The sequence below is a fragment of the Bombus vancouverensis genome, chromosome 15 (genome assembly GCF_051014615.1).
Source record: "Bombus vancouverensis nearcticus chromosome 15, iyBomVanc1_principal, whole genome shotgun sequence".
NCBI classification, from domain to species: Eukaryota; Metazoa; Arthropoda; class Insecta; order Hymenoptera; family Apidae; genus Bombus; species Bombus vancouverensis.
Window position 1 is genome coordinate 10,793,348 of NC_134925.1, and position 25,921 is coordinate 10,819,268.

General features: G+C 38.6%; 1 protein-coding gene and 1 long non-coding RNA gene across 4 annotated transcripts in view; one reads left to right on the top strand and one right to left on the bottom strand.

Moving 5' to 3' along the window:
* Positions 1–25,921, bottom strand: part of Sol1 — a 529,381-nt gene that overhangs the window by 68,003 nt on the left and 435,457 nt on the right. For all 3 annotated transcript variants that reach the window (XM_076625163.1, XM_076625165.1, XM_076625164.1), the window contains exon 9: positions 6,956–7,151. In XM_076625163.1, coding sequence (XP_076481278.1) covers positions 6,956–7,151 — 196 coding nt within the window. The remainder of the gene's footprint in view (positions 1–6,955; positions 7,152–25,921) is intronic.
* The window catches only part of LOC143303702 (uncharacterized), a 41,056-nt gene continuing 18,888 nt past the window's right edge, over positions 3,754–25,921 (top strand). The window contains exons 1-2 of the long non-coding RNA XR_013060250.1: positions 3,754–3,941; positions 10,424–10,480. This is a non-coding gene — a long non-coding RNA (uncharacterized LOC143303702). The remainder of the gene's footprint in view (positions 3,942–10,423; positions 10,481–25,921) is intronic.

Sequence of the window (25,921 nt, forward strand, 5' to 3'; positions counted from 1 at the left end):
GGCTCCGCACAAAGTTGATATTTCCGCCACCATAGAAAATAGACTCGAAAGAATCGCGTCGATATCGACAGAATTTTTCCAGCCGTCTTATACCTGAAGATTGATAATAATAATTGGAATAATTCGTCTTCTTTAGTAGGTGAAGCAAAGTGTACGTAATAATGAGAGCAAGCTTATAAATAATTCATACAGTGATATAAACGAAGTGAATTATTATCACGCTATCCTCAACGCCAACTAGGATAATGAATTACAGAATTAAAGATGAGTCACGAATACTCAAATTAAATAACCACGAACCTTCCTCTTGTTTTGCTAATTTCGCCCATAAAATTATTATTTCTTCTTCGTCGCAACATGGTTAACATCGAACGCGACACGTACACAAGCAGGAACGTTTCTTTGAAAAATTATTCAGTTCTGTGACTCGTTAATTTACTAGAGAGAGAGTCGTGTAACTAGAATTGTATTTATCGAATGGTTCTACGATGGACGAAAATACGGAGGAAATATAGTTAAAGAGCGTAAACACGTCGCTCGATTCGTATTCCGTGCAATGCGACGGTATGCAACGCCATGCATCCTGTGCAACGTTGCTCGTTCAAATTTCCTATAAAGACATAAAAATCCGCGGTTTAGTAATCTTATATTTCAATTGAAAATCGCTTTAGAGAATATCCGACTCAAGTTGTGATATAATTTTCCATATTATATCGCAAGTTATGGCGTCTGTCAAAGGGGCCTGTAATGTACAATGCATTAACGAGTTTGCAACAGCTGCCACGATTATTAACTATCTCGTAACTATATCAACCAAGTTGATATTAAAGCAATTAAGATCGTAACAAAAAGAGAGAGAGAGACAGAGGGAAGCAGAGAAAAAGATAGAGAGAGATAGAGAGAGAGAGAGAGAGAGACAGACAGACAGACAGACAAGCAGACAGAAAGAGAGTAATGAAAGAGAAGAACTCAGCGATTCTTTTTTGCCAGCGGTACGATCGATTCGATTTATTTCGTTGAAGTTGTTCTCGTTCTTTGCCAACGTCGGGTCGTATCGGTTCGTTGCCACGAACGATGTTGTTACACGCGATTATCTCGATTTTCCTGAAATGCAACCGGGAACAATTACATAGCCAGAGAAACATTACTCGAGTGACCGCACGATGAAACGTGCCAGCGGCAATTAAACTGCGTTTAAGGCCAGGCACGTGGAAAATGAACGAGGGGATGACCGATCGCAATTGCTGTTGTCAGGAAAGCATTGTTGTAGGCAGATTCCCCGAATACCATCCTCCGGTTGAGTATCTCCTTCCCGATCGGCGTTTCTCGTTCGCTTGCTTGCGAAGCTCTGCGAAGCTCGTCTCACGATTTACCTTTCACAGCTCTACACACGGCGAACGCTCTCTTTTCCATTCCACGAGCACAATGGATCGTGAATCTTCGGCAGATCGGTCAAGATGTCGAGCGAGGAAATCTTGCGTCGAACTTAAATCAGATCGTAGAATACGGTAAATAAGATGACGTTGCGCGCGTCCTTTTTCGCTGCAATTGTACCTCCTTCGATGGCTATCGTCCTATCTCAACTGCGCTGCGTTCTTTTGTTTGTTATTGGTAGAAATGCAGTGAGAACGTAGATGGACACAAAAATTTATCAAATATCGAAGGTAAGGAACAGTGGCTGAAACTTTCCATACAATTTCCACCGTATCTTTCGGTAAAATCTGCTTCTGTCAAAACAGTATCACGCGCAAACTTGTCGTTAGAACGGGAATAATCGTAAGACGAGAAAGTATAGCGGATTTATGGAGATTTCGATCATTGTGCATAACGTTACTGCTAATTGATCGGTGATATTTACACGAGTTGATCGGATTTGAAAATTGCGGGCAAGACAATCGTATGACTAGCGGATTCGACGCCGCAACATAAATCTGTTGGTCAGCGTGATTCTATTACAGTGGTTAATAAACTGACAGGTCAGTTAATGGTTGAATTTATGGCATGACCTGCCCCCTGCTTAACGAAGTTAACGAGGTTTGGGATAATGGCCGCTATGTGCTATTTTATTATCTTGTGGATAGCAACAATAACGCTCTATAGAGTAAATTTGAAAGAAACTTTTAAAGTTATTTTTCACAGTCATTAATTTTATACGAAATTTTCTTCGATACAAGGAACGACTACCTTGCAACGTATACTACGACTTTTCATGTATCTCGTGTTTCTGAAATTTACAGTATGATACTCTCTCTCTCTTGTTAGTTAACTTAAAGGTAGTGTCGCCGATCACACCACAAATCACGCATTCTCGTTACCATTTTACACGCATACAGTCGTCTGTACCATGAAACAGGCAATAGCAGTCTTCGATGACAGATTACACGTAGGGATATGGCGTTATCACCGTCATGTGATTGACGATGCCGCTTTTGAGTTAACTAGCTGGAGAATCATTCTGTACGTCACGAATATATTTACAAGCGTGTCTTTCAACATTATTAGACTGCGGATTTTCATGCATTTCTAGAAAATCTGAAAATGCAAAAATGCATAAAATGCATATAATGCGCAAATGTATATGAAACACCCACGGTATGGTATTCGTTATGATGTTTATTAGGCAAAACAATTCTCTACCTTTTCAATTATATTCGTAAAAATATGAATTTGCATAAGTATCCGCGGTTTAAACGTTACTATATACATACTGAAGTATTTGATAATTCTTACAAAACAAGTTGGTAATCATTTTACAGAGGGTTAGAAAATCGATTAGTAAACGTTCAGTAGCGAAACGAGCTTCGTTGGTAAAGAATAGATGCGCGAGTAAATTTTTAACGGGTAATCTAAATCTATAATTTAATTAATATAAAGCAATTTCGTTAGAAAGGTAGAAAGTGTCGTTTTTGACTATTAATTTCCGACGAAATTCACGATATTCTTCTTCCATGTCGATCAATTAACGACGCGAGGGATGTAATTGGGAAATATATTATAAGATAAATAGTTTAAACTGTCTGAGGAATGTCATTCGATTTACGTAATTTTAATTCCAATTTCGGATAGAATAAATATTTAAACGTTAACGTTATACCATGGTGTGGTTACAGTACGTTAAACAAATTAATGGAATGATTATCTTTGCGAAACAAACATACATAAATTCTAGATAATAGAGCTCTCCATAATTATAGCTACATGATAGAATACATCGATATAATAACTCAAACCAATCTCCGCGTAGCCTGTTTAGCGTCAAACTCGTTTTAATTAAATTCCAAAGCTCGCACTACAATTTCACTAATAAACCACACGAACTTCTCATCTCTTGACATATTCCTGATTTTTTCCGCTTCAAACGTACCTTTCGTTTCGACGCTTTGTGAACATTTCGGTTCACTTCTTTCACGACACACCCGACAACTAACAATAGACATCTAACCTAATATATACTATTACTAACAAACTACTAACAAAACTACTAACAAAACACATCTAATTATTATAAAAGTTTTGAAATCTGAAATTTCTATCTGTCGTTCCATGAATTAACACAGAAAGAGAGAGAGAGAAAGAGAAAACGGCGATCCTCGCGAGTTGGTAATTGTCTTAGCCAACTGACGATTAGACAGCAATTAATTCTTTCCCAATCAGCGTAAGTGGTAAAGAAAAAAGAAAAAAAAAAAAGAAAAATCGTGGACAAGGTTGTATATTGGCGCATTGTCACGATACACGCAATCCCTTTACAGACGCTACACACGTGCGTTGGTGAAATCGATCACAACTGTCCGTTCCCGTGCTTTTCACAAGGACAAGCAGAATTCCAGGAACGTCCGATCCTCGTCGCCGGACAACGAAACGAACTCGTCGATCAATCGGCACGCTAATGGCGGAATTCGGCCATCGCCACTCGATGCACTTCGTGCAAATTGTATTTGAAGGTACGTCAAGCACCGTTTGCATTCGCAGTTGCCAAATTCTACATTGGCTTTTGATTACACACCGAAGACGTCACTGGAACACCGCTCCGCTCATCCGGCCCCGTTAGTTCTTTTCCGTCATTATCGACGTGATGCCGTTTTAACTTTAACGCGTTCACCGCCAAAGCCGTATTTTCACGGACCTTCTAATGGTGTTCCATGATAAAGAAATCGAGTGCGGACTTTTGTCATTGTTGACTTCAATTTTTCAGCGTTGGAAAAACTGCACGGAACAAAAAGAGAAAGAGAGAGAGAGAGAGAGAGAGTTAAAACGAGGGATTATTGCGACACTCTTTTTACGCGAGGTTGAATGCAGCGTTGAGAAACTAAGCAGAGGCCGTAGTACTTACTTTTACGTATCTGCTCTTTTTACTATTCAGATTTAAGTCGTTGCAAACAGTACGTATTATACCGTGTACTTTCGTATATTGCTTGGATCAAGTTCGATTCAGTTTGCCTTTAAATCAAAAGGTACTTCGATCAATTTTGTAAATGCCTTCGTTTGGTTGAAATTTTGTTCGATCGGCATCTTTGCGGTGAAATTCATCGTTTTAGATGATTAAATGTATATTACGTATCAACATTTCTGCACTTCCGTGTTATTACAAACGTTTGTAGTACTTTTTGTAAGGTTGCAAATTCTCTTTGCTGGTTGTTGAAAAGATCGACATAGTAATAGACGCATTTAAACGAATAATCGTTTTTTACTTGTTCGACAAGTGATTCTACGATTTCAAACGCGAAACAATAAAAAATTGTTTTACAATTTGTGCTCTGTACGTGAATCGTATGCATGTGTTTTATTCGATATTTTCATGTTTTTAAAACTACGAAGAATCTAACACGACTGATTGATTCGACGAATGATTCACGCACCCATACCTTTTTACACGTCTTCAATCCTATCGCGGGCCTTGCTTTATTTTATTTCCTCTTCTGGTTTTCCATAATTTATTTATAATATAATAGATAGTTTATATGTAAGGACTATAAGTAGCCAGAAGTATAACGTGTTGCTGGCTACTTTAAAAATCCAATTAATGTTATTGGATTTTATTTTATTATGCTAGCCTGTTTCACTAAAAATTATGGTCATTCAGTTTGGAACTTTTCATGAACGTTAAAATCATAAGGAGGATTTTCTCCTTACTGCTACGTACTCATTTGAGTATCGCTCGTAGAAATGTGGCCCACTTAACGTTTCAATCTGACGGATAATCGTAAAAATCTTCGCTTTATATAAAGAGGAACGCGTCAAAACAGACGCGAAAGAGCAATAAAAAAAAAAAAAGAAAAATAATAATAAAACAATAAGAAAAATCGGAAGAGTCCCATAATTTTGGACAAATTTTGCTCCTTTCGAAGAATCGTATTTCTTCGAATACAAATTGCCACTTTATCACAGAGATACGATAACTATAAAATAAAATACGTTAGCGAGACATTATGAATCGTAGGGTTTTGTACTATAAATTTTTCATAAAATTACAAACAAGAAAGATCATGTTTGCCCAGAGGAAAAACTATGTCAGTTTAGTCATACTCTATAACATTTCTGGTTTTTAACTGACAAATGGGTCAGCTGTCCAAGCTTTTTATTTCGTAAAATCCTATCCAGGTCGGTATAACAGGTATCCGTTGAATTTCACAATTTTTATGACTTTCATGATTTTGTCTGCAGTACAAACACGTGCCTGGAACGTATCTCTGCCAATGAATATCGCACAAGTGGCACATGAGAGCGATGTTTGAAAAGCGAAGCTACCAAGAATACGTACAGATATTAGTATGACTAAGTGGCAGCTATAAGTACTATGTGCTCAGGAGCAGGTATACCAAGATAAGTCTACAAACGTACAGTGCATGACGATTGAGGGTTATAAAGGACAGCTCCGAGATAAGTTTCAGAGGATATTTTGAGCACACAATTGCTCGCGTGACTGATATTTACAGATTCGTTTATATTGGATGGTAGCGTTATTTTGTTATACATATATATATATATATATATATATATATATATATATATATATATATAATATCGTGAAATTTTTAACGGCCAGACATTACTATCGTTATATTCCATGGAACTAAATGAGAGACAGATGTTATACAGACATAGGTAGTTTTAAAGCTTCGTTTTAAATAAAAAGCTTTTATTTAAATTAAAAAGTTATAAAAAAAAAGTATGAAACACAAAGGGAACTTAGTAGCAGATTCGCGGTTACTGCGATATCGCGTAAGAACGGATAAGCGATATTTGCGTTCATTCTGTTTATGCAAACGTAACTAATTCTGCATCTCAAAATGCTAGATTCGTTGAAACGAAACAAGGTAGAAATGAAATTCGCGAGGGATAATAAATTCTATTTTCGGCCGCTGTCAATCTTGTATTGTCAAGAACCGTGAACATTTCGAGATGAAGAATTAGTTACGTTTGCATAAACAGAGTGAACGTAAATATCGTTGCTGTATTCCTGTATTATATCGCAGTAACCGCGAGTCTGCTACTACCGTTCCCTCCGTATTTCATATCTCTGCCATAACTTTTTAATAAAGTTTTCAACGACTTACGTTCATGTCGATCTTTTTCTTATTTCGACCATAGCGTGTATCGACAACGTTTGGCTGTTAGAATCTGGAACACCCTGTGCGTACAGGGCGTTCCGTCTATATCGCCCACTTTGATATTTTCGTTACTTTTGCGGAAACAAAAGTACGTACGAGCAAAATGCTTTTTAGTTTGCAACGACAAATATCGCTATTCACGTTTGTTCTCTTCGACGTCGCTTCTCTTCCTTTTTCAATTTCCACGATCATCGATAATTTCTCGATAATAACGAGATAATTTTCGTCGTCGTATCGTTGTAAGCTAATAAAAGAACGAATTTCAACGTGCAGGTATGTTGCAACGATCTTGAGTGGACAGAGTATGTCGGCAACGATATAACGTAAGATAGTAAACAGAGACTTACTCGTTCGCTGTGTCCGATACAACCGGCGAATGATACAAGTTCAAATCCTGGAACACCACTTGGACTCGTTCCTTTCCCCGTCCCTGGAAGTCGTATGTACAGTGCGTCCTTGGTGGATAAGGTTTCGGATATCCTGGTGACATGACTATCCCTGTTTTCGTCGAGTCACTGTTGAAAACGATATCGCACAGTGACGCTGAAAAAAAAAAAGATAACAAAGCACGTTACGTGTGGATACAACGAAATGCAGGACTGTTAAGCGACTGTTTAACTTTTTTCATTGCTGCTTTGTCGATCGGTATAGTTATCAAACTTCGATCGAGTTTCAAACGGAGGAGAATTTAAAAAAAGAAAAAAAAAACGAATATTAGTAGTAGACTACCCAATGACCTTGACATATGTTGTCAAGGACAGTGAGTAACCCCCAGAAGATTTCAGCCATTGTCCGTAATCGTTTAAAAAATCATTAACGAAAGAAGATTTGTAAAAAACAACGTATGCTGTGCATATCATAAAGAAACACCGTACGCGTTGCTCGCTCGCTACCACTCGCTCGTAAAAATCTAGTTCAACCCGATACCAATTCCACACGTGAGTGAAACGGGCGGGCCATTTTTAAGAAAAAAAGTTTTTTCGTCGAAAATCGGCCCCCCTACGCTCGTATGTAGAATTGGTATTGGGTTGGACTAGATTTTTACGAGCGTGCGAGCAACGCGTGCAGCGTTTCTTTGAAATAAAACCTGGCAGATAAACGTGACTGTCGTGCGGGCTATGTGCGTGTTCGCAGTCGCATATATTTACGCGTAGGTGGAATGCGATGCACGTAGTAATCATTTTGTTAATGAGTTATCGAAGAATAACGAGCGATGGCTAGAGATTTCGGCAGGTTGTTCAGCAGAGTGTCCTTGACAACATATGTCAGGGCCAGTGGGTTCCATTTTCTCAAGATTCGCCACTGGTTGCATCATTATGTGAATAATTCGTAACTGTATGATGCAGCGACGCAATTAGTAATTATACAGGGTGGTTGGTAACTGGTGGTACAAGCGGAAAGGGGGTGATTCTACGGGAAAAAAGAAGTCGAAAATATAGAATAAAATTTTTTTTTTTTAATTTTTCCATCGAGACAACGATCTACAGTGAGATCCGTTATAAGTGCACGCGTACCCAACGAAAATTCAAAGTCGATTTTCTCGAAAACAAAGCCTCGAACGAAAAGTTTTTATTCTACATTTTCGACTTCTTTTTTCGCGTAGAATCACTCCCTTTCCGCTTGTACCACCAGTTACCAACCGCCCTGTACATGAAATAATAGCAGTTGCCCGGGTCTCGTCACGTTCCATCAACCCTTCTTTTACGCGCAAAAATCTCATAATTAGACTGTATTCTCTCTCTATACACATATAAGTTAAAATACGTACGTATACGTGTCAGGTAAAAGGTTCTATATAGCTCGATTTATCCGCACTAAATTACGCACGAATATTCCTCATCATCCCTCTACAACCCCCTCTTAACTTACGCCCGAGAAATTATTTCTGTGGAGTAGCTTAATAATTTTCAACAATTTTAAGAGAACATTCGATGAATCAATTTTCCTCGTACGATGGTGTGAGTGTTCCTGAATGGCTTGAAAATTTATCGTGGAAATATCAGTCAAAAAGCTCGGGCTCTCAAAAGCCCGAGCAACACCGGGCACACGCGGTTAGTAATTAGTAATAACGATGCAAAAATCCAAGATCATTGGAGCTGGCTTCTCTTTTATTAACATTCGTCGTGAAATCTAGTGTTCAATGAAATGAAAATTACGAGGTATGGTCGTTTTAATGCGAATTCTTCGCACAAAGAATTCTCTCGAAATGTTCGTGAGATGGCTGCCGATAAGTTGTCTCGCGGCAACGCTCGCGATTTTAATTAATTGGCTCCATGTTAATTACCAGATACAAAGAGTATTAATTTATTGTCCTTTTAGTTCATTGGCTTGTTTGCGTAATTAGTTGGCCACGCAGGACATGCGACACAGACGCTTCAAAGGCAACGAATTGTACGCACGATGATGGCGTGAAATCTGTTTTCATAGCAAATGTAAAATTTCGTCACTCAGTCTCGTATTTAACAGACTCGACGAAACGTTTTCAGCTTATTCAACGATTTCACATGGATTGTACATATCCGATTAGAATATAGAAAAAGAGTTACGCGTAATCGTGGAACAAAGCTATCTCTTCGTTCGTCTCTATTATCTTTCTTCGGTTTCTATCGTGTCTCTTCCGTTTCTTACGTTAAGACGTTACGCCGTGTTCGTCAAATCGGCATAAGAAAAAAATGAGATTATAAAAGATAAAAAGGCTGTAAGGAGGTTCTTGAATGCTTGAAATCCAAAAGATACGATACGACAAGGATTTACCGCGTGAGAAGTAAAAAAGCGAAGTGATATGTACGATGGCTTATGAATTTTGTATGAGTGTTTGAATCACAGTCTTACGAACGTATATCTGGATATCGTTCTCGAGATTATTAGCATATCGAAAATATTGTTCATAGTGGCACGTTCCTCGTTAAGACGACCGCAGTTGCTTTTTATTTCTTTGAAACGGCGCTACATCCCCAACAGTTTGAATAACAGCGTGATATACGCGACGAGACAAATTTTTCAAAGAATTCCTGAAGAATTAAGATATATCAAGCTTTTGGTAAACCGATGATACGAAGTGCGTTATTATGTTATGACAAATAACTTTCAGCGACGCTATAGCTTATCACAGAATATCACGATTCGATCATTTAACTCTCCATTAATATTGATTGCAGTGCAATATCTCCGCTTCGATTTAACGTATCTCCGCTACGATTTACGTCAAAATTATGTATTTTAATAACGCCAAGCTGACGAACAAAATTAAGACATAATATATTGATACCTGATGTTTATTGATGTATCTGCTCGTACAACCCGATTTATTTGACAATGATTACAGCTAAATAAGATACATATATTCGACCATTAAATCGTAGTTTAAAACATTGACTTATCGTAGTACGATCATATTGCCTAATTAAAGTGGGCGTAAACTATTCTCTAAGTCGATTGTGAAAACGAATTCTTTTCTTTTAACTACTTGAACGTAATAGAAAATTCGAAAAATGATATCACCTTCTTATTAACATATTGCCTAATTAAAGTAGGCGTAAGCTATTCTCTAAGTCGATTGCGAAAGCAAATTTTCTTTTAACTACTTGAACGTATAGAAAATTCGAAAAATGATATCACCTTCTTACTAATGTACATCGAAAAGAAACAGATCTGTTTCGTGACTTATTATACGCATAATTGAATTTTTCATTATAATTCTACTCTTCTTTAATTTTCAAGCTTTCATGCTTATTGCATTTGATTTATTAAACACTTGAAGAGGGATTTTCGTGTGACAACGATAAAAGCAAGTGATTTTTATGATTTTCTTTTAGATTAACTACCGCTGGTTATGTGGAACTCTTTGGACTGTACGTAGATAGTGTCCAAGTGTAAGTGCAATTTGTTTATTTCACTTCTTCTTATTGTTTATTGCACATTATGCAAGCCTTGTGATTATGTTTGACGAAGTGTCATTTGACGTGGTCGGCGTGCGGTACAACGTCCGTTCATAGTCGTCGAAGTGTAAAAGTCAAGGAATTTTCTTCAAGTTCGATAGATTATTCTACGATTGAACCTATTTTTGAGAGGAAACCGTGAAAAATTGAAGTTCTAACGCTTCGAAAAAAATGTACCTTTTCCGGCAGGTAAATTGAACGTGTATCATCCAAAAAGGCATTATAAATAAATAATGGAATAGAAATTTGAGGTTTGATCCATGAACGGCAATTTGTAACAAAGTGAATGAGTTTCGTTCGAAATTGATTGATCAATTACTTTTTCAATTATCGTACACGCCAGTTTAGAAAGTTGCTAAACAATCGGAACAATTTAACTAAAAAATTACATTTCAACTTCTATTTAGTATTACAATTTAGTAGTACTTGCTTCGAACAAATATTCATCAAAATCGCTCGTTTCTCTCGCTGTTACGCCCCTCCTGCCCTTAAATCAAAAGTTTAGATACCCACTTTATATCAAGCAATTCACAAACATCGATATCAAACTCTATAAAAATGCAATTACAATTAAATACAAATTATATTTATACATATATATATATATACAAATGCAAATTATAATTATATTTCAATGTAATTATAATTAATTGCAATTACAATTACAATTATAATTAAATGTAAATTAAAAATCTATGTGCCGCTACTACCTGAATTGTTCTAACATTGTATATTATCTTTATATTGTCATGTATCAAAAGCTGTTACAAAGTAAACGAAGATATTTTTACATCCGTTCGTAAATTCCTCGATAACTGGGTTAGCAAGCGGCAGTCTCGCAGACTTGCCGCGATTACGGTGCCGTTTCACTTCGTTAGTGGCCAATTTCCGCGGAAACGGCAGATTACATAAGCGAGAAACGAGCAATGCGACCGAATCCGCAGCGGTCAACAAACGCGAGCGTTGTCGAGCGATTCGTTAAATCGTACAATACTCCGCGGCGAAGGAAATTAATGAGCTGGTCGGGGTCTCCGCTTTAGTCAGAAAAATACAAGGAAATGCCCGGGCCACGACAAGTACCCGCCCTAATTGAATAATCGTGCCGCGCCGGTAACAGCCACGCGATTCGCCAATTTTAATTCACTTTCGACGTTAATGCGGTTTTTATTTAACGATAGGAAAGACCCGTACCGAAATTAACGCGCACCTTTTCCACGTTTAACTCGGCGAAACCAGTATAATTCCACAATTTTCACCAGCCGAATTTTCTACACGATTTCAACCGGCTGCCTGATATACACTATGATTCATAAATGCGCATCTATATATTTTGCACGAATGTAAATACTCGAGACGAGTGTATTCGACGGTTGAAAATAAGTTAAAATTCTGGCTAACTTACACTGTCGTTTCTAAGTACACGGACACTTTGTTCGACACATATCAACGATACACGAATAATTAATAAGATATATGAACGAATACGATATTTACTATCTTCCTGCGATCTTAGGGAGTTTACATAAATTTTCTTGGGTAATAAAAGTTATATATATAACCATTATCGACTCTGGAAGAGCCTTCTCCATTTTATGTCCATGCATCGACAGCTAATCGAACCGACGATAACGCAATGTTCGTCCGTTCTGAAACGTGCATTTGTGAATCACGCTAAATAGAAGCTGCATAGAAGTTGCCAAAAATATGGCAGCCCGGTAAAAAGCGAAAAATTCAGAGCGAAAAAGGAGAACGTATAGAAGACCGGAAGAATGTTGAGCAAGTAAAGCTGTTTACCAGCGCATTCATTATTTAAGTCCTCTGAGGGAACCGCGGCAGCGGCTTATCGACTTTTGAACACCGCTTATACGGCAAGTCAAATAACGGGAATGAGCAAAGAGGTGCGCGATAGGAGCGGGGTAAACGTTTTAATTTGCATTCATGAGCCGTCCTCTCAAAATTCTTAGGAGGCCACCAAGTATTCCAAGTGCGTCTCTCCGGTTATATCCAAAGGGCGAATTCACTTATGACGATCGATGCGTCTGCTTACTTGGAAAGAATATGGCCCGGTTAGCCTAATGTATTCGTCGAGTAGCCGATGCAGACGTCAGATCTGAACCAGGGGACAAGAGAGCGTTTTATATCGAGAAGTTAACAATCGGAAACGGACGGTCTATCGATTGCTCCGACGAAGATCGACTGCTTTATTTTCGGACTATTGTTGCAACGCATCGAAGAGAAGAGAAGGATGTTCTTCAGGTTCCTCGAGCTCGTAAATGCTCCAAGAATTATATATTATCAAGCGTTTTTATTTTCTGCTTATGTACGGAGAATGAACGAGGTACGAGAACGCATTGAATTATTAGTTGAAGGAATCCTATCGACAATCGCGCTGTTCGTTACACGAATTTCCTTATAAATAGACTACGGATTTTCGTGCATTTATAGCGAATTTAAAGGTGCAGCGACCCATAGAATGCAAATGAAAAGGGGGTAGTTCTCGTCGTAATTTTTAGTAGCCGAAACAGAGTACCACGCAAGCTTCATTTCCTTAGTTCTCTTCACGAAGATACGATACCGTATAGAAATCCGCAGTCTATTTATGTCTGCTTTTATTCTGAAACGAGGTATAAAAGAGGGAAATGCGTGTCACAAAAAAATCTGAAAATCTTCTAGTGCAATGTAAATCTGTTTTGACATTTTCGTCAATTTGGGCAAAGAAAGAACAAACGGACGAAATACGCAAAGCGTAAGAATGTAAACACATAGTAGCTGCAAATTCGAAATTCCAAATCGATACAAACAAATATATCCGTGTGTACAGTGTGTGTTTCGTTCATCATAGATTTCTCGATACGGAAGCAAGAAAAAATGCAAAGTAGTACGCCTTTGTTCTTCGTACGATAAGTTTGATAAAATTAATTTACATTAAGGTAATGGTTTCCGGACTGATAGTCCAAGCTGAAGTATTCAACACTTTAATGCAGTTTATAAGGTCTACGATGTACGCAGTTTAGAAGCTATAGTCTTGTTGCTTAGGCTGTATGTTCATTAAATGGATATGCTAAATAAGCTCGGCATGTAACATGAAGGTCCATTGCAATTTGTACAATTATGTAAGGGTAATTCCGTGATAGAACGTAGTTACTGTTAATTGTATTCAAAAGAACTTTTATTAACCCTCTGCTCATAACACGCAACCCGTATTGTTCCAACGTACTATCCGTACTTTGATTAATTATACGAATTAAATTTTTCCTATTTATCGCGGATTTATTCATGAAAGTCGTGCGGCTCACGCGTTCGATCGTATATTAATATCGAATTATTTCCTATACGGATTTACGAGTAATATTTGCTCGCTTCTCTTTTCAAACCGATTCACGTATATTCTATTTTGAAAAGCTTCTCATTTGGATATTTTTGACTTCACTACATTATATCTGATCCTTATTAACACGGGCGTACGCGTATCGCTAATATAAAAAATACCAGGTATATGTACAGCGACCCTCGAGAATTTCCAATTTTCTCGGAAATGTTAATAAACGACCTACAACATCTGCTTTAGCCTTCAATTCCACGGTATCTTTTGTTTAATAATATGGTTTTCTGCTCGCAAGAAAACCACACTCTAAAAGGTATGACAGCTTTATGAACACGGTAATTTCGGATCTTGTTGCGTTCTTCCCGTCATTTTCCACCGAACCGTGTTTTTCTGTCGCTAAAAGCTTCTCTAAATTTAAGAAGAACGTCGTGTAAACGTATCCAATTTACAAACGCGATTAAACCCGAACTTTGTATCGAAAAATATCTGGTTGATTAATTCGTGTAAATATTAGGTTGTCCGAAAAGCTTCTTTCGTTCTATAAGGAAATACTAGACGCACAATGTTTTTTGTTTTGTATTGGTTTATTGAATTATGCACGAACATAATAATAGAAATATAACGAAATGGATCATGTCTAATTCGATAAAATAATATAAAACAGAAATTGTTGTTCATCTGTTATCACCTCATGAAACGAAAGAAACTTTTCGGACGACCTAATACTATAAAAGCACGACGATTCGAGCGAAGTGAAGCATCGAATACGAATATGATACGATCGCTCGGACGATAAACGACCATTTCAACTTCTTTTTTAATAAGAAATTTAGAAATTTGTTGGTGGAAAGAAATTGAAATGTATCGATCAGATCTTACAGATGTACGAGCATTCTTTCGCTTTGCTGGAAGCAGACAACCACGAACAAGAGCCTGTTTTTGTTAGAATGCTTCAACTAGGCCCGATACGGACGAGCGACTTTTGTCCGTGCGATCGTGCGTCTGTCTTCGTTGTTCTTAACCGGGAAAAGAAAGAAAGACTTGGAATCGCGCGGACAAAAGTCGTCTGCGTCGAGCCTTACAAAGGATATTGCAGATCAAGCGAATAGCGGTTCGAGTAAATTAATAAGTTTCAAGGTATTCGAATTAAACCGAACGAGGCTCAATCTTGCGAAACGAAAGAGCGAAGAAAAGAAACTATGGAGAAAGCTTGTTAGCTAGAATTTTCTCGAAAACCAGAGAACAGACAGAAGAACGTATGAGAAATCATCAAAGTATCTCTCTCGTTTGAATACACGTCGCACAGAGTGTCTCGTCAAACGTAAAGAATTGAAAATCATTGGAAATTGTACTTCTCGGTATGATCGAAAGGGCGGCGATTAATTCCAAGCGCATAAGCGAACCTTGGCGCGGCATCGTGCACAGGGCTAATTAAAATCTCGTTCGTTGAAATTGTCATACAAACGTGTACACAATGGCCGTTGGCGTCCAACTGTGACTCTGAACGCCGGTTTCCCGAAATTTAATCGCACCTCATTCCCATTTTGCGTTACGCACATCCATGCTTCTGTGAAACTCGTGCTTGGAAAATTTCAATTTACCAACAGAGTCAGTTTCGTAGGAAACTCGTCGAATATCAGCGGGCTATCCAACCACCAAACACATCTCTCCATCTGGATCGCTTGACGTGTGAAAAAGGAAGTTACGCAAAGCGGGCGGAATTCCGCCGTGTGTCAAATCGACTCGAGCGCGTAATTTCGAAAACTCTGGGCGCGTTACTCTCTCTCTCTCTCTCTCTCTCTCTGTGGTAATTGCACGTCGACGCAACGCGACACGCAAGCACGAGTCGGAGCGACGCGTGGGAATTGTTTTAAGCTCGTTTCACTAGCCGGCGGAGTAGATGGTCGCGTCGCCTTCGTTGCGATACAGGCAATCTGTCGTCTGGTCGGTGGTCATCGCGCGAAAAGGTCGCGCCAGTTCGTAGAACCGCAAGAGGGTGAAAACCGTTGTGACAATCCACGCCTTGCCGCAACTGCGGATTTCCTAATTAAACAGCGTATTTGACCGAGGACAACCGAGTCAGCAGGCACCAACCTTCCGACGGTATTAATAATTTACCGTTGAGAAAGGAGAAAGGGAGGGGCGGTAGAACTTTGGTGAAATTAATTTGAACGCCATTTGCTGGCCGCGTCTTGCCGAGTAACCGACCAACTTCGTAGATTTAAGCGACTGGCTTAGTATCCTCGGCTAGATCGCGGCCCGATGTCCGCCACTCGCTCAGCAGAATCGCCACGGTGGCGAAATATCCGCGCGAATATCCTGTTCCGTTTCGGTAATGCACCTTCATATTTTCTTGCGGATTTCTGCATTATTCACGCGCGGATATTTCAACACGAACCGCGCGGTCACGGGCTTCGTCAGTTATGAAGGCTGCTCACCAGACACGAGCCGAGAATTCGCTATCGTATATTTTGGCCCCGGCCTTCCTTCCATCGTTTCCGGACCCGGCGAACTTTCCACCAGGAAATCTCCGTCGCTTCTTTCCGCACGACGAATATTTGTCAACGAGCGTCTATTGATGTTTCGGAATTCGACGAATGGCGTACGAGGAGACAGGATCGTACGTACGGGAACGACAGACGTAGGAAAACATGCGAGCAGAAAAATTGTTAGCGCTGCGAACGTGCAACTTTAATGGCGGTGAGGAAGTTTTAAAGTAATCGGTGCAACGATATCCTGGTACATACTTATTTTTTTACCTGTATGTATTTTATATATTTTAGTTTTATATATTTTCGTCGTCGTTGCATTGCTGCGCAAGATAGCTGTCACGAGGAAACGGTATCTGTGTTAGGTCGTCCGAAAAGTTTCTTTTATAAGGAAATGATGGATGCACAACATTTTTCGTTTTATATTATTTTGCCGAATTACGTAGGATCGATTTTGTTCTATCAAAATGAAGATCACAACGTTCGTGTCAACAAGACGTGTCTGTAAAAGAAAGACACTTTTCGGACAACCTAATATATCGTCGTATTCGCGTCGTATGTAGCTTAATTGTGGATTAATAACGAAGTAATTACTTCAAGATAAACTCCGCATCTTTATTTTCGTATATCCGTGACCTGGAGACCGCTGTTACGCAGAAAATAAAATCTAGCGAAACAAAAATATTCTAAATAGGGAGAGGTCCATATTATCGTGCCCTTGGATATAAATTATGTTTTGGGTTACAAGGTGTAGGAACAAAACAACTAATAAATAGATTTCTATTTATGTTCCCTGTAGCCTTCAGCTAGACCTACAAGGTTAACTTTTTTGGTAATGCCCTTTCGCTATAAATATATGAACATGCTCCCTATCGATTCTATCGTATTGTAACACCAAGAGAGTAAGAGTCTGGTTCAGCATAAACTTATACATTATACTTATACCTTTATTTATTTCAATATATTTTTCTATTACAAATTCAGCCACTCGTTCTTTTATCAGTCAACCTCGACGAATACCGTGAAAGCTAAAGATTGCAATGATAAACCGAGAGATTAATATTAAATTGTCTTTGTCGATCGAATACAAAGTTGGTTTCGTGATTGTGCGAATAATTGGAATAATTGGATCATCTCGTATCGATTAGAATTTAAACTTCCTAAGCATTGGGTATTTTTAACACAAATATAGGAATATTTTTTTTATATATAGGAAGAAGGAAAAAACGTTTTATACGAATAGAATTAAAATAATATGAAATTATCGCAAAGTGCACGTATAGTGGTGATTCATGCGCGTCGATTTATTTAATTACACTGGTTTCCTCTGATCAATTTTTAATCAACCTATTTTCGATATTTAATTCTGGACTCCTGGAAATAACGACGCACTAACTGGTATTCGTAAATAATGATTAACAGTGAAACAAACGAATAATTGTCAACGGTACATGCTAATATGCTTATACGAATGAATCAAAGAAGGGAGATTTTTGCATGCATAATACAACGTAATAATTAATTAAAGATAGCGCAATAATAACAATAATTTGCTGGCAGTTTCTTTCGCTGCTTATTAAAACGATCGTATTAGCGTAATTCATTACTTAGAGTACGTTAATATTAATAATGATTACCACTAATTGTCGCCGGTTGTTGTATCGTTAATTATTAATTTATTTCCATATTCAATTATTGTTCATTAAGAGTGATTAAATTTGTTTTGCATAGATGTGATGATCGGGAAAGTTGGCGTGTAATGTGGTTGCGGTGATACGACGATTGAAAAGCGTAAATACAATGATTAGAGAGTGTGGAGAGAGTGCAGTCGAGTAAATTTGTGTCAAGCGGTATCAATAATTCGCGGTATAATATTTTGAATTTACTGTAACAAAACGTTTCCCTCTCCTGGCAAATTACCCCTACATTTACATTAATTTTGTATTATCAGAATTTCGGTATAGCTATCTGTGAATTATAATTACATAGAATATATATATACAGGGTGGTTGGTAACTGGCGGTACAAGCAGAAAGGGGGTGATTCTACGCGAAAAAAGAAGTCGAAAATATAGAATAAACATTTTTCGTTCGAGGCTTTGTTTTCGAGAAAATCGACTTTGAATTTTCGCTGGGTTACGCGTGCACTTTATCGCGTCTCGTTATAACGCATCTCACTGTAGATCGTTGTCTCGATGGAAAAATTAAAAAAAAAAATGTTTATTCTATATTTTCGACTTCTTTTTTCGCGTAGAATCACCCCCTTGTACCACCAGTTATCAACCACCTTGTATATCTATAAGTTTACTCGGTTTTCGATTTTAAAATTCCAAAAAGCGATACGATTTTCTAAAAAAAAGTTTCCTTCTAAAATGGAACCGCGTTATATTAATAATTTAGTCTAAAAGTAAAAAGTTACATGGATTCTACTCTGGGAGAAATTGCCTCTTTCATATTTTAAAATTGCATCATCGTTCCTTATACTTGCGTTTCCTTTTCTATATCGTTGATATCGACGTTCGTCGCAAAGTTTATTATAACTCCGATATCGCTGGTTTAGCAGCTGGATATATAAATTTGCAGAACAGTAATCGAACAATGTGTCACGGACACAATAATTTTGTAACGACGTACAAATTATATTTCGATTAACAACTTTATCAAGAAGCGGAGGAAGCGGCATAGAACGTATTAAGCTTTTAAGACACAAAGCTGGTAAAAATTAATTAATTGGCGATTAATTGCCTGGACGTACTGGGATTTGCCATGGCATGTTACTCGATATGTTACTAATTGCCAAACAAAAATGATGACGTTCTCTTCTTTCCAATAAAATTGTGGTACGTTCCATTCGCGCATAACACAGCACAGCGGCTTCGTACGACAAAAACGTAATTATTTCACTTCACAAAGCGTTCATCGTCGGTAACGATATTCGGGAAATTTAATCGCACCATTTTCCACTATTTTGTATTCGCTGCGTGCCATTTCAAAATTCAGCCGCCTGTTCGCAACATCGCGCCAACTTCTCAAGTTAATTAGCGATATCTCTAATTCATTTCTAATTTATCAACGTCTACGTACAGCGTTAGTTTTGTGAAATGATTTGACTGTTTCATAATTTACGATCGATCGGAAATAGAGAAAAGACAAAAGTACGAGTAGGGGATCGTGTGACGAGGAAATTTCGTAGCGCTTAGTGAAAATCGAGACCAGCGTGAAACAAATTTATCCCGTGCAATATGTCGGCCGCTTTATCTCACGGTTTAAGGTGTTATATAATTTCCGATACAGCACACTGATGAAGTTCGTGTAGGGCCTCTTTCATTGTGCTTCGCGAATCCCTATTTTACGGTCTCTTGACTTAAACCGATTAACCACTGAACTCTCCATATAATAGTATCTCATTTCATAAGCGTCGTTAAGTGCATTTCAAAATGCTTTCTATTTCCCTTTTGTCCGCCTGTACAAACGAGACCAGCATAGAGAGGAGATTGCCGCTCGTGTACCATCTAGGAAATTAAAATACCAATTTGTGGTCAGCTGAAAGATTATCGCTCAACTTTCTGACGTCGTCGATGCACAGTTTGCTCGTAACGTTGTCCGACGAATATATTTTACACGTTTATATTGTCGCTATTGCATGGCGATTATAGCGTACAAAGAATAGAACGTTCATCGACTATGCATGTGACGCGTTTCTTAACGATGATACCGAGGATTTAAAATATCACGAGGATTAGATTTAGCTATGTAACGTCGTGTATTTCAAAACGGAGAAAATTTTGAAAATTCTTTTCTGTCACTGACATTTCCATCTAGAGCTTTAAATGGTAATTTGGCAATTGTGTAAACGTTCTGAATTTATCAATAGATTCGTCGATAAATCACAATCCAGTAAGCTTTGAATATCATTGTACTTTTCCCCTGTTTTGCAGGTAAATAATATTAAATAGCAAAGAATATTCGTTAAAAATGTTAGTAAACTGCGTCTCAAAATCTGATTTTGTTTCGTCATTTGTTTGACGGAAACGCGTGACGATAGGACAAAGAATAAAATGCTGAAAGTTGCCCTGTACTTAAGCAGAAAGCACACTTGTATCCTCAACAACGCGTTCAGAAACGAGTTAATCCTCTTTCATTTTTTAAAAGCTGTTTTAAAAACTAAAAGCGAGGGCAACCTTCTCATTGCTCGATATTGTAAACACACATATAGAAGATTCGCGTATAATTACGCGAGCTCCCGCTTTTACGACTTAAAGTCGCTACGGATAGTTTAAACGAATCGTATGACAAATACTTTTCGCGAAATAAAAAATATCACAACAGAATCGTAATTACTTTTTGCGTTAATCTTCTTTCTTAAAATTCTTTCAAAATATCCAACGTGCTTTCTTTTATCGAGGTATACTTCGGAAGCTTGTTAGAGAATTTCTACATGTTTGTAATTCATCGTGGTAGTTAAACGATTTAATACAATATAGAATGGATATGTAGGAGAGGATAAAACAGATATTTAGGAGCTTGAATTTTGATACTCCGTTCTATATGGTTTTTATGACAGTTCACATATTTACAAAGTACATGAAATTAAAGTGTAGGTACACGGCATACTACTCTCGCCCATAGCGGCTCATGTTCAAGAGATAACATTATCTCTGAACTTCCAGTCATCTGATATTAAAATTAGATTAGCTTCTCAAGGCGTAAAATAACTTTCCAGACAAGGTTTTATAATTTTCGAAACAAAATTGCACGGTGCATATACTTTGAAACACGCTATCGTATTAAGATGAATCATAGTTCTGCTATCTTTATTTCTGAGATCATAAAATTTCTCACAGGAAAGCTGAAAGAATCGACGTTAACTGTATTACGAAACGAAAAAATTTATACCGCTTTGATATCCGTATGCGGCTATTTTCAATTTCAAAATTATCCGAAACGTTTTAAGTATGTATAATTAAGTTTGTGCTAATCATTAACCAATAATTATTCGTTATCGTACTAGTATGCTATTTAATATGATTTACCAGTACGTACATATATCTACATACATATTGATCTACCTGTGAATTAATTGATTGATTTACTAATTAACTACGAGCTTGTTTCAAATTTTATGACGACAGAGTTAGGTAAGCTATATTACGATTGATTTGCGCCTGAAATTATCCCGAAGATATGCTTTATTGCTGGTGAATATCGATCGTTGAAGAAATTATGCGTCGATGCTATTGGAATATTAAATAAAAAATAAATGATAAAATAATATATCGAGTAGTACAGGTATAAATGTTAATACTAGTGAAATGACAGATAAGTAGAAAAAAACGAAATCTGTAGCACATTTATGCGAAACGTGACGTTTGAATTTGCACCAGCAATTGCACGGTAAATCGAACTGCTACTTGAATCCGTGATGGGCAACGGAAACCGAGATATATCATAGCAACGCATTTCGCTAATAATTTTACATCATTGTACTGACAGTGACTGGCAACGAAGTTTACGCGCCGAAGCAACTTGTTAAACGTGTGTCGGAAACTAAACGTAGTTGATGTAAATCTGCACGCAAGCTTCCAAACAGTTCTTGTAACAGATTTGTGACAAATACACAAATTTTATACAGTGATGGCGATATATTTATACCAATTGAATTTCCTGTTAAATTCGAAGAAATAAAAGTAGAAAAAATTGCCCGAGATCTGTGAATAAAAAGAACCTGAACGATCGACGAAAAGATCTTGATGGAACAGATTAAAATTTCGTTAAAAAATAACGAAAATAAATACACAAATGTCTGTTCTTGAAAATTTCATTCCGAATAGATCAAAGTTTCAAGAAGATTAAAAAGGAAACACCCAACAGATCTTACAAAGGACATAACCTAACAAACAAACACTCACCTCAGTAAAGAAATAAATCAATCAAATTCGAAGATGGTATCTCACTGGGGGTAGCCATCCACATGTTATATTATTATACCACTAAGCTATAATATTTTACCAAATGTCCTACTGGACAAATTGTAAAATTCAAATAAATAAATAAAAAAAAGTTTCAAGGATGCTGTGGAAAAACAATGGAACACAGAATTAACTTAAATCGAACGCAAATGTCAAGACTTCGTTAAAATATTTTTTCTCATTTTTTAACACATCTCTCTCTCTGTCTCCCGTTTAAAAGAAATGAACTTGGAAGTTCCTGACATAATATCTATTTCTCCATAGCTAAATAATTCTGCAAGCAAACCGAATACCAAGCTATAAATAACATACCAACAATGTCACTGCTAGCAGTGCCAACGCTTTAGAAATACACAAAGATATACACGTTGAATCGAAAGAAAATAGGCAATGAATGGCAAATGCTGCTTTTCCTCGACTCGGAGCGGTTTGTTCGGTAGGCGTGATGTATATCGTGTGATATTACATTTTCACGTTTACCGACGTGTCAAGGGGTGTGCGAAATCTCTTTCTCTCTCTCTCTCTCTCTCTCTCTCTCTGCCGGTCGTAAGGATCGTAGGTGACCTTTTATCAGTCGGAGACGTCGACTGCCGGCGTCAGAGAAATCACGTGTATTTCCAATCGTTGACGATCGTCGACGGAGGTTAGACGATACCTCTGGGGTAGAAAGGAAGAGGGGGGATCGATAGAACAAACGGAGAGAGGGTGACGCCACGCCGGAAACCGACGTTGGTGTCTGGCAGCCGTGGAATTCTGGAAAACTGGCGAACCGTGGCGGTTGCAACGCGGTTTTGTCTCAGGGTGAAGCCGCGGATCCGGATGCCGCGAAGAAAAGGGGAGGAAACGAAGTGAGCTCGCAGACGAACCGAGAGGAGGGTAGATAAGGCCAGGGAACGGTAGTAAGGAAATCGAGAGGGAGCAAACGGGTGAACAGGGCGGAGACGGAAAGGAGGAAGGAAGAGAACTTACTTAACGTCGTGGCAAAATGGAACGGTAACTAATTCTGACTAGACTGGCTGATTTATCGGCTTTTGGTTCTTCATCGTTGCCTTTCAACGTCCCAGGCTCTCGCGTACCTCCAGTCACTTCCCAGAGTATTCCGCCGCTCTGTCAGATATTTCGCGTTACCCTTCGTCCCTCTTGTTACTTTCCTCCGTGATGTCTTTCTTACTCCTTACGAGGCAACCTTCGGATCTGGTCCTCGCGGATATATCAAAATTAAGCGTGAGTGGGGTGGTAATCGTAGCGTAACAACCGGGCAGGAGGTGGTTCTACGCGAAAAAGCAAGTCGAAAACGTAAAGTAACTGAATGTAGAGTTCAGGCGACGCTTCGTTTCTGAGAAAATCGATTCTGAGCATTTCCTTTTATCGATTATATTCTGCTCGATCTATATATACACGTATCTCGTGATAACGCAGTTGCAGCAGCAGTTACTTTCGTTGTCTGTGGTTATGGTTGGAGGTTAAATAAGTACGATGTATTATACAATACACGCAAACCAAGTCTATTCCTTGACAGCGAGTTCGATGTTAAAGAAATACTACTACTTACGCGTATATTTAATTTTGTTTCACTTATAGCGTTTACTTCAGTATGTAGTTAAACATTGTTACAGTAATTAAGCACATTATATTTTGCCCTTAGGCATATCTACGGTATACTACCTTTTATGTTCTAATAATAATAAACGAAAGTCAATATCTATAACAAAATACGCTCGAAATAACGCAGATTTCCCTAACTGTAACATTTAACGTAATCGTTAAAATATCCAAAGTCCTTTACGCTCGCCGCAACGCCACGGCAATTAACGAATAACCCGATCCAGTACCTGAATACCGCGCGATATGCAATTTTTCCAAGCTTCAAATGCAATTTCTCTTATAGTTGGACCATCTGAGGCTAAATTACAAATATGTTTATTTCGCACATAGACCTATCGTCGCGCGAACAGATTCGAAGCTTGCTTTGTTAGACTTTCTCCTTCTTCTACTGTGCCTGGAAGGAACGTTTTTCTCCTCGTTGCCCGTATAATTCGACGACGAGGAAAAGCATCGACGTCGTCGACGCAACTTACTATTTTTCATCATACAGGTGCCCGTCGCCGGACTAATAATTTCTGCCCCTTTCGTCGCCCGAGCAACGTCCGCCTATCGTCTTTTTCTCCTCTTTCTATTTTTCTTCGTTGTTCGTCGCCCCCTACCTTCAACCTCCTTTCTTCCTTTAATTTTTCCTTTTTCCAAGTCCCGTTTCCTGCTTTCTCTGCCAGAGACAAATATTTTGATTGATATCGTTTTCATCGCTCGATCGCATTTCCATTAGTTGATGAGCTTCTCGAGCGGATGGTGCGCGTGGGCGGGAGTGGCCGAAGCAATCCGGGAGCAAGCGGGAAAAAAAGAAATCGAGGCTTTGTGTAGGCGATCGACAAGTTCGAACGATGATGTGCCGGGGCTCGACGCGTTAAACGAAATGAAATATTTAAAGCGACCGTTCGTCGCTGTAAAACTTGCGCTGTTGTCGAAACATATTTCCATCGGCTCTGTACACCGGTCCTTGTCGGTTCATAGGTCCGATCGCATTTCGGCTTGATCCTTACCTTTTCTCCCAGTCAAATTCTTCGAACGACGCGCCACCTCGTTAATGCGATCTTCCCATTGTGGCCCTTATTATGTCTGGCGACTCATTCTCAGAGGTCCCCTTTGCTTCCCGAACAAATGCATTCCTATTCCCATTCTTTGCCAAAACCATCGTGCGAAAAGGCGTTCTCGCGAGATCTGAAAGCAGTTATTACAGTTCCCCTTCCCCTCCATCGCGCTTCAGTGATCACGCTATCTCTGTAAACCAGATTTTTGAATATTTTTCCCGACGTAACTTCCTGTCTAGTCAGCTCCTATTTTATAGTTGTTGTAATCGGTGTTATCAGAGTCTTTCGTAGCTTCTACACGAGACTCTGTAATCTCTGCTCAACCACACCCCTGGTTAAGAGAAAAAGCGCTAAAAAAACAGTTAGTTCTGTATCTCTGCTTACGCACGGACACCTTATGTGACGTCTATTCTTATAATTATATAAAAAATGGAAGAATTTTCGATAAACATTAATCGAAACGAGCTCTCGTCCAAACGTCTCGCTCGTGATTTAACACGGACGTTATGGGTCAGCGACGATTTCACCCACCAAATACGAGACCTTCGAGGTTTGTACATTTAACTGCGATCTATGAAACGTTCGAACGGAGGGTACACCTTCTTCTGGAAAGCGGCACCGAATCGATATCCCGGCGTTACGCGCTCATCGTTCTCTTAGGAACGATGCGCTGACCCACGACGTGCTTCCGAAGCTGGGACATCCATCATCTCGCAAGTCCGTCAGGATAGGGGAAAGCTCGTCTATCAAGGGACCGATTAGCGACGATAAAGATCTCGAAATGAATGGACCGTGCCACTCGACCGGCTCATTGTCCTCCCGACCGTGCAACCACCGCGCTTTCGACCATAGATCGAGTTCCCGTGCCGTTTTTTGCTAAACAACGATGCTTCAAATTATTAATCGTCCTGCTGGACAAGATCGGTCGTTCGTGTCTATGAATAATCG